The sequence below is a fragment of the Camellia sinensis genome, chromosome 8 (assembly GCF_055761805.1).
Source record: "Camellia sinensis isolate YWXY chromosome 8, ASM5576180v1, whole genome shotgun sequence".
NCBI classification, from domain to species: Eukaryota; Viridiplantae; Streptophyta; class Magnoliopsida; order Ericales; family Theaceae; genus Camellia; species Camellia sinensis.
This window is the reverse complement of record NC_138968.1, coordinates 76,293,696-76,303,594: the sequence shown is the minus strand read 5'-3', so window position 1 is coordinate 76,303,594 and position 9,899 is coordinate 76,293,696. Positions and strand designations below refer to the sequence as shown.

General features: G+C 43.9%; 1 protein-coding gene across 1 annotated transcript; it reads right to left on the bottom strand.

Annotated features, from left to right (window-relative positions):
• Positions 1-5,519: 5,519 nt before the first annotated feature.
• LOC145797846 (uncharacterized) lies at positions 5,520-6,842 on the bottom strand. Its single transcript, XM_082885276.1, has 2 exons — positions 6,363-6,842; positions 5,520-6,281 (listed from the first exon to the last, which is right to left on the bottom strand). Exons 1-2 carry the CDS (start codon positions 6,840-6,842, stop codon positions 5,520-5,522), a joined length of 1,242 nt encoding a protein of 413 aa, XP_082741402.1.
• Between the last annotated feature and the right edge of the window lie 3,057 nt (positions 6,843-9,899).

Here is a 9,899-nt window from a genome sequence, read left to right as displayed (position 1 = left end):
CACACTTGGAGGACCTAGTAAGGCAAGGCCTTCTGAGGGACCTGGTCGATGAGGCCAGAACAAGGGAAGAACAGGCAAGGTTGCCTCAAGCACCAGCAGCACCCCCTCCCCCAGCACAGCGACCGCAGGCAGGAGAACCAAGGGTGGTCAATGTGATCCACTCAAGGGTCAACGAAAACGAGGTCAGAGGAGAAACCCAGAGGGTAAGACATTTACAGCATATCCACCAAGTTGGGGACAAGAGACATCGGCCAGAAGAATGCCAAGGGCCAACGATAGCCTTTACCGAAGCCGACCTAGAACTGGTCCAACATCCGCATAATGATGCCTTGGTAGTATCCCTCCAGGTTGGGGAATGCCAAGTAAAACGCATCCTAATAGACCAAGGCAGCTCCTGTGATATCATGTACGTCAGATGTTACAGAGAGCTAGGCCTTCACCCCGATGACCTAGAGCAATCCAGCGGCCCGATGGTCGGCTTTAATGGGACGCCAACATGGCCACTGGGCGCAACAAGCTTGGAGGTACAAGCCGGCACTAAAAAGATCAGGACAGAATTCCTGGTTATTGACACACCCTCACCATACAACATCATCCTTGGAAGACCGTGGTTGCATACAATGGGGGCAGTTCCCTCGACGTTGCACCAACTACTCCGATTCCCAACAGAGAATGGGATTGAAGAAGTCAGAGGGGATCAACTACAAGCCAAAAATTGCTCAATGGCAGCGATAAAGTCCACCTGTAGTATACAGGAGCCAAAGAAAGCAGAAGTTGAAGAGGGAGACATGGAAGTCCTGGAAGACGTCGGGAAAGAACCGACCGAAAAAAGCAAAGAAGCGCTAAAGAAAATCCTCGTCCAGGAGGGCGACGAAGAACGATTTTTTCTTCTCGGCTCTGGCTTAGCTAAAGAGGAAGAAAAGGAACTAGAAGATTTTTTAAGGGCAAACATAGAGGCATTCGCCTGGACACCCTATGAAATGCCTGGCATTGACCCCGAGGTCACTTGCCACAGTCTGAATGTCGACAGATCGGCAAAACCAGTGATTCAACGAGCCCGAAGGCCGACGTTGTTACACGTCGAAGCGGTCGAGGAAGAGGTAGACAGACTCCTCGAAGCCAGGGCAATCCGAGAAGTTCAGTACCCAACGTGGCTGTCCAACACAGTAGTGGTAAAAAAGAAGAATGGTAAGTGGAGGGTTTGTGTGGATTTTACCAGCCTCAACAAAGCTTGCCCCAAGGACAGCTTCCCTCTGCCCAAAATCGACCAACTGGTAGACGCCACTTCGGGACACGAAAGAATGAGTTTTTTAGACGCATACAGAGGGTACCACCAGATTGCTATGTACCCTCCAGATGAGGAGAAGACCGCGTTCATCACCCCGAAAGGCCTGTACTGTTATAAGGTAATGCCTTTTGGGCTGAAAAACGCAGGTGCAACCTATCAGAGGTTAGTAACAAAGATGTTTAAACATCTGATCGGCAAAACAGTAGAAGTTTACATTGATGACATGGTCGTAAAGACCAAGGAGTCAAAAGGTCATCTTGCCGACCTAAAAGAGGTCTTTGACATACTCAAAAGATATCGGCTCCGACTCAACGCCGCAAAGTGTGCCTTCGGAGTTGGGTCAGGTAAATTCCTAGGCTATCTGGTAACAAGAAAGGGCATAGAGGCCAGCCCAGACCAAATCAAAGCCATCCTGGAGCTACAGAGCCCAACATCGGCAAAGCAAGTCCAAATGCTCACTGGAAGGGCCGCAGCCCTGAACCGATTCATCAGCAGAAGCTCGGACAAGTGCAGACCCTTCTTTAACCTGGTAAAAAAAGCTACAGACTTCCTGTGGACCGAAGAATGTGAAGCAGCCTTAGCCGATCTGAAAAAGTACCTGACCACAACCCCGGTCCTTTCTAACCCTGTTCCAGGAGAAGAATTATTTTTGTACTTAGCAGTCTCTGAACACGCAGTCAGTGCAGTGCTAATCCGCGAGGAAAAAGGGGAGCAGAAAGCTGTCTATTATGTAAGCAAGACTTTGGCTAACGCAGAAACAAGGTACCTACCACTGGAAAAATTAATGCTAGCCTTGGTAATGGCCTCAAAGAAACTAAGCCATTACTTCCAGGCACACAAGATTGTGGTTCTAACAGAGCACCCATTGAAGTCCTTATTACATCAAGGAGACTTAACAGGAAGGATAGCAAAATGGGCAGTAACACTGGGACAGTTTGACCTAGAATTCAGGCCAAGAACAGCAATAAAGGGCCAAGTTTTGGCCGACTTCGTCGCAGAACTCACACCTGAAGCCATCGCACCTCAGGCTCCGTCGAGCCGAGATGAGCATCACCCCGACAAACAAAAAGAAACCCAGTCAAAGACAAAACAGCAAGAGAAAGAAAGGCTCAGACCATGAAGCATCTACATCGGCGATTCGTTCAGACTATATGTCGATGGAAGTTCAAACCGCCAGGGAGCAGGAGCAGGAGTACTGCTGATATCTCCAGATGGAGAGATTGTAGAACAATCCATCCGACTGGGGTTCAAAGCCTCCAATAACGAAGCAGAATATGAGGCATTAATTGCAGGACTAAAGCTAGCAGCAGCAGCAGAGGCAGACGAGGTAATTATTTTTTGTGATTCACAATTAATTGTTAACCAGTCAACAGGAGAATTTGCAGCCAGAGACGAAAGAATGTCGGCATATGCAAAGGAAGTCATCCGACTGGCGGCCCTATTTCAGAACTGCAGATTACTCCAAGTCAGCCGAGATGACAACACCCACGCCGACGCATTAGCCAACCTGGCCAGTTCAATTCAAACTGGAAAAACAAGGACAATTATGATCGACTACATGTCGGCCCCGAGTATAGATAAACAGAGCACCGAACAAGAAACAATGTGCGTGGGCCTTGGACCAAGCTGGATGGATGCAATCATTGCATTCCTAAAAGAGGGGAAGCTGCCAGAAGACCACAAAGAAGCACATAAAATTAGACTGAAATCGGCCAGATTCAGCCTAACAGCGGAAGGCCATCTTTACAGGAGGTCCTTCACTGGACCACTTTTAAGGTGCGTACACCCTTTGCAGGTTGAAGATTTTCTTTATGAGATCCATGAAGGAATTTGTGGAAGCCATGCCGGGGGCAGATCGTTAGCCCATAGGGCCATTACCCAGGGGTATTGGTGGCCCTACATGCAAAAGGATGCCGAAGCCTATGTAAAGAGATGTGAGCAATGTCAAAGGTTTGCACCTTTGATACATCAGCCAGCTGCCGACCTAAACCCAGTATCCAGCCCCTGGCCGTTTGCCCAATGGGGCATGGATCTGGTGGGACAACTTCCCCAGGCAACTGGGCAAAGAAAATATTTACTGGTAGCAACGGACTACTTCACAAAATGGATAGAGGCAGAACCTCTTGCCAAAATCCGAGATGTGGATGTCAAGAATTTTATTTGGCGAAACATAATCACCAGATTTGGGATTCCAAGAGCAATAGTTGCCGACAACGGAACACAGTTCGACAGCAAACTTATCAAAAACTTCTGTGCGAAATTCAAGATCAAAAACTATTTCTCAACTCCAAGTTTTCCTCAAAGTAATGGGCAAGCAGAGGCGTCCAACAAAGTAATCCTGGATGGGATAAAGAAGAGGCTCCAAGCAGCAAAGGGAAAGTGGGTGGACGAGCTGCCCAACGTACTTTGGGCATATCGGACCACGCCGAGAAGATCAACGGGAGAATCCCCTTTTGCCATGGCCTATGGCACAGAAGCAGTCATCCCATTGGAGATCGGCATCCCAGGGATCAGAACCCAGGGAGTAGAGAATGGCACCAATGACATACTCTTAGCCCGAGACCTGGATCTGCTGGAAGAACGAAGAGAGAAGGCTGCAATTCAGCTTGCAGTATACCAGCAACAGCTTGCCAGAGCTTACAACAAGAAGGTTAATCCAAGGGATTTTCAAGTTGGCGACTTAGTCCTAAGAAAAGTCGTCGGAAACAAGAAGGATCCCAGGGAAGGCAAGCTTGGCCCGAACTGGGAAGGACCCTACAGAGTTACTTCAGTATTGGGCAATGGAGCATATCGGCTTGAAGACAATGAGGGCAAAGCACTACCCAGACCTTGGAATACTTGTAACTTGAAATTCTTCTATCATTAGATAAACATCATTGTTTGGCCGATATTATCAATAAAGTCTTTTCAGAATTCTCTCAACACGTATGATTAATGGTTATTGAAGACATATCAAACTCAGGCAAACTAAACCGATATAATTCCTTGATCCACTTGTTGAAATTTGTAGCAATTTACAAGTTGGAATCAAGCTGATTCCTTATCTTCACTTGTTAAAATTTGTAGCAATTTACAAGTTGAAGTTAAGCCGATGTTATTCCTTGATCCACTTGTTGAAATTTGTAGCAATTTACAAGTTGGAATCAAGCTGATTCCTTATCTTCACTTGTTAAAATTTGTAGCAATTTACAAGTTGAAGTTAAGCCGATGTTATTCCTTGATCCACTTGTTGAAATTTGTAGCAATTTACAAGTTGGAATCAAGCTGATTCCTTATCTTCACTTGTTGAAATTTGTAGCAATTTACAAGTTGAAGTTAAGCCGATATAATTCCTTGATCCACTTGTTGAAATTTGTAGCAATTTACAAGTTGGAATCAAGCTGATTCCTTATCTTCACTTGTTAAAATTTGTAGCAATTTACAAGTTGAAGTTAAGCCGATGTTATTCCTTGATCCACTTGTTGAAATTTGTAGCAATTTACAAGTTGGAATCAAGCTGATTCCCTACCTTCACTTGTTGAAATTTGTAGCAATTTACAAGTCGAAGATAGGCCGAGATTATTGCGTAAGTTCTCACAGCAATATGTGGGTTGTCTGAACCCTAGAGAAGATGCTTAACACTTGTTGAAAGTTGTAGCCATTTACAAGGTTATGTTAAGCCGACGTATGATCACCCACTGAGGTATACAGAAAATTAACGGGTCGATGCAAAGGTTAAAGTATATTATTTAAACACTTGTTGAAATTTGTAGCAATTTACAAGTAGGTTAGAACGAAATCATTGTTTAAGTACTTATTGAAAACTTAAAAAAAAAAGATGGCAAAAGTATACATTGAGTAGTATATGTTTAGTTCTTGACAGAATTTATACAAGGTTTGCAGGTCAGTATCCTGCCGAAGTAAAAGCCTTGCAGTTATACCCAAGGTATGTAACCCCGAGAAGATTGCACAAAGAAAGCATGCAAAAATTTCTAAGTATAGAACTATGCAGAAGCAAGCAACAGAACATCACAAGATCAAAAATATCCATTGCAAGAACAGTTGCAATTACATACTGAAAAAGGCACATCGGCCATAAGAAGGAATGTACATTGTTCAGGAATTAAAAGAAAGAACAAAGTCCAAAATCCAGAAAAGAAAGAAGGGAAAATCAAGACTCTTGAACATCAGCAGCAGCAGAAACTGGAACCTCGGATGATTCAGCTGGAATATCCTCGGCCACCTTCTCCGCTCATATTTCGGCATCTATCTCTGCTAAAGTTGTGTCAAGACTTCTGTCAGTCAGAAGAAGATCAGATGATGGACACCCCTGAACAGGTTCCCTGGGCACTTCCTCAGCCTCATCACCCACTTCATCTTGAGTTAAGTCTAAAATTTGCTCAGCTGGAAAGGACTTGGCCTCAGTAGCGCCCTTGGGTTTTCTCACCAAGGCTTCACCTTCATCTTTCTCTTCGTCTTCACCCTCAGCTTCTACCTCGGTCTCTGATTCATCCTCAGCTTGACTTGGAGGAAGAAATGGTAGAAGATTAGCATCAACCTGGCGCAATGGCGAGTCAGCAGGGAGATCAAGCTTCTTTATCAGAGACATCCAACCAAGGGAAAATCCCCTGTTGCATGCCTGCCTGACTTGAAGTTTGTATTCTTCTGCAACGTCGGCCATGCCTTGAGCATAGGCCTTTTCATCGGCCTCCTTGACTTCGGCCTCCTTGGTGGCCAGAGCTTGTTGAAGTTCTTTTTGCGCTTGGACCTTCTGAGCCTCGGCCTCCCTTTTCTCGGCCTCAGCTACTTTTTTAACGGCCTCAGCAGCTTCGGCCTTCTCAAGAGCTAAGGTTTGGTTCTTCGTCGCAGCCTCGGCTTGATCCTCTAGTTTCTTCATTTTTACCTCAAGAGCCCTTAATTCTCTCTTCATTGAGGTCGCTTCCCTCTTCATATCAACCAATCTTTGACGATTCTCAAAGGATTGCATTGAAAATGAGTGGGCATGTTGGATAGCCTGAATGCAAACAGAAGTATCAGAAAATTTTCTCAGAAAGAAAAAGAAGGAAGAAACATAAATACAAATAGAAATACTTACTTGAGCAGAGTGTTGGAGCATCAGAGCGTAATTTTCATACTCACTGAACTTGGCATTTCGCTCCAAGTCATTCGGTAGAAGAAGAGCGGTGCTAAGGGCGACAGCAACGTTGATATCATCAGCACTTTCACTAGCCATGATAGGCCTGTCCTCCAGAGAAAGATCAGGGGCCCATGGGACGTCGGGCTTCTTTGAAGCCGAGGTCGTCGCAGATGATGACCTTGGCCTCTTTGTTTGTGTAGATCCTGAGGGTTGGCCCTCAGCAGACCTTTTGGTTGAAGTAGAGGTTGATTTTTTGCTTTCAGCTAGCTTCAAAATCGGCAGAGCATCCTCAGCCTCGGCGTCTGTAGCCTTGGCCTTAGGCTGAGCCTTTTTTACTCTCTTTTGTTTGGGAGGGAGCGTTGATTGCGCAGGCGCGGCTTCGGCATCAGTTGGAATATCGGCGAGAAGGTCTTGGACGACAGGCCTCGGACGAACCATCTCGGCAGTCTTTACTAGCCTTCGTCGGCGTTTACGTTCAGGAATTGGTATTAAGAAGGGAGCCGAAGTTGATGGAAGATCGGCTGGGTCAGATGTGGACTCTTGATCTGTCCGAGATGTAGAAGCAGTTAAGGTTGTGGCTGTTGGTGGAGAGAGACTCTTCTTCCTTTTTCGAGGGACGTCGGGTAAAATGGATTTGTGTGTAGGGACAAAGTTCAATAATACTGGGGCTTTTCGTTTAAGGATTGGAAGACCAAGAAGTGTTCTCAGATCTGGTCCTGGGAAGAAGGATTGACGAAAATTTTTCGGTGGTTGATGAAGATCTGCAAAGAATCAGACGTCAGAAACAACAAAAGTATTTAAGTGTTGAATGAAAACAACTAAGTGTTGACTCAGGGCTCTTACTCTTGCCCTCTGTAAGTGTTCGAGGAAGAGGGTAAAGGTGGACATCTTCATCTGGGCCAAATTCCCAATTTCCAGAGGCAATAAGATAGTCATCTCCAGCCCCCTTGTTGGAGTCTGGAAGGTCGGCTATAATCTTGTACTGAGTGGATCTCGGCTTAAGGTAATATACAAAACCCCTATCCTTCAGATCAAGAGGGCACATGGTATAACAATATTGAAGGTCGGCGAGGGTGATTCTGAGGTTTTCTTGCCTAGCTAAGGCTATAATACCATTAATTATCCTATAGGAATTGATAGTAAGTTGCATGGGGTTTAGCTTATAGAAATAGAGAACTTGACGAAAAAGGGGATCGAGTGGAAGCCGAAGTCCACATTCGATAAAAGCAACTACTGGAAAAGGCATTGTATGGTCTGTAGGCACGATAGTGTCATTATCCCCAGCCAGCTTAAGATGAACGTCGGCTGGGATAGAGAATTCTTGCCTAAAGTATTCAAGACTTGTTGGGGTATTTACCCTGTGCCTCCACATACCCATTGTGTCGGCCTAAATTAAGAGGAATATGTTTCAGAAGACGGGCGTTTTTCAGGTTTCCCTAAAGATTAAGGGTTCTACAGACAAATCCCAAATCTACGAACTATTAAGATAAAGATCGAGGGCACAGATCTGGGGCAGATACAAAAAAGAGAAAACAAAAACGAGGTTTCAGATTCAAGAACAGAGGTATAATTTTCAGAAACAATAGAGGTACAGGAAAAAATCAAGAACAGCGGCGAAAAGAATGATGGAAAAGCATAGAGGTTCAAAATATAGCCACAAAATTCAAAATACAAATAAATCCCAGACCTCGAGTAAGATCAGTAATGGCAACAGACTGACAATAGCGCATAAAGAGAATGAAAGAAATTAAAGGAAGGGGACTTACCAGGAGAAGTGAAGCCAAGGCAATACTCGTCGAACCCAGAAACCAGTTGCGACAGCAAAAAAGGCTTTGCAAGAAATACGGGACTAAGAACAGTTCCAGAGAAGAAATTGAAGCAATGGTAGATTTGAAGAGGAAGAACGAGCTTTCGGAAGAGAAAGAGTAAAGAAGATGGAAAGAAAAAGTGAAGAAAAGATAGAGGCAAAAGAAGTTTTGTCAAAAATTTGAAACGGCGGCAAAAATAGGGCAATTATTGCGCCTAGGGTAACGCACGCGTCAGACGGCGCGGACGAACGAACAGACAGCTTCCAGGCGCGTCACTAACACGCTCCAATAAAGACGAAACACGTGGAAGGAACAGTTAGACATGAATGACAGCTCATGTGCATAGGGGAGTACGACCGAAGCCACGTTCTCCGAAGAGAACACGTCGGCTGAAAAAAGATAATCTTGGCAAAGCAGTCTTCTTGAGCCATTATTCAGAAAGGAAGTAAAAAAAAAAAAAAAAAAAATATTTCGGAATAGGTTCCATCACCTCAGAATGCCGAGGTAATAGAACCTAGGGGGCAGTTGTGGGGACATATTTTTTGAATACCAACACGTGGCATGGTGACGCCGACGTGTCAGCCGAGGTGCCACGTGTCCTGGTAGTTAAGCCGAGGTAATCGCGGAGAGGCCGAGGTCATCTCCTAAGATGTCGGAATCCGAAGATAAGGGACAAGAGTCCTGGAGCAAAAAGGGGACTTAATTAAGATAAGGATAAATCTCTTAGGGAGTTTATCTCTATCTCCTAAAGAATCCAGAGTAAGCACTAAGATTGGAGTTCATAGAAGTCATACTTCTAGTTGGACTTGGATTGAGTACATTATAAAAGAAAGGCACCCCCGTGGGTCTAAGGTATGTAATTCATACTTTGAGTATTCAGTTTAATACTTGATTATCCTTGAGAATCATACTGACTTGATCGTCGGAGTGCCCCCGGGTGGAAGAACCACCGCCGGAGCTTTTCTTTTCTGTTACAGGTTGCTGGAGCCATCTATTCTGCCGGTGCTTAGCTGCTGATCACTAAACGGGCAGTGTGGTCAGATTTTTACCCACACATAAATAATAATAATAAATAATAAAAAAAAAAACTCTAACCATGGACAACATCACCATATTTGGCCATGTAAGTTTCCTTTTTTGTTTTTTGATACACCCCTCTTTTGGGTTGAGGCATTTTTTCCCTTCTATATTTTATAGGTGGATGAGACTTAAACATTTCCAGGTCAGGTTACTGTAGCAAAACCCAGGTAAAGGAAAAACATTTTTAGTATAAATTATCATTCAACATTTCAACAAATTTGAACTCCCTAATGCTCTCCATGTATGTTTGGCGAGACACTGGTGCTTGTTATCAAGAAGAGTTATTTAGAAATTTTTTTATGTTCAATTCCTCTTAATTCATGGTTACTGGTTATGTGATTTTTCCTTTTGAGATTTCTTTTAATTGGTTTTTTAAAGCAAATTCAAGCGTTAGACTGATTTTGTTACAGGTGACTAATCCGCATTGGAAATGTTAGGATTGTATTCAGTATGTTTGGTTTCAATTTTTTGAATTCAATTTTTAGGAAATTGAGTTTTTTTTGTTTTCTATATTTTTTTTATCTTTAGTGAATATTTTAAAAATTTTAAACAAATTTTTTACTTTTCTAAATGCACCTTAGATATATCTAAAAAGTAAAATATTTGT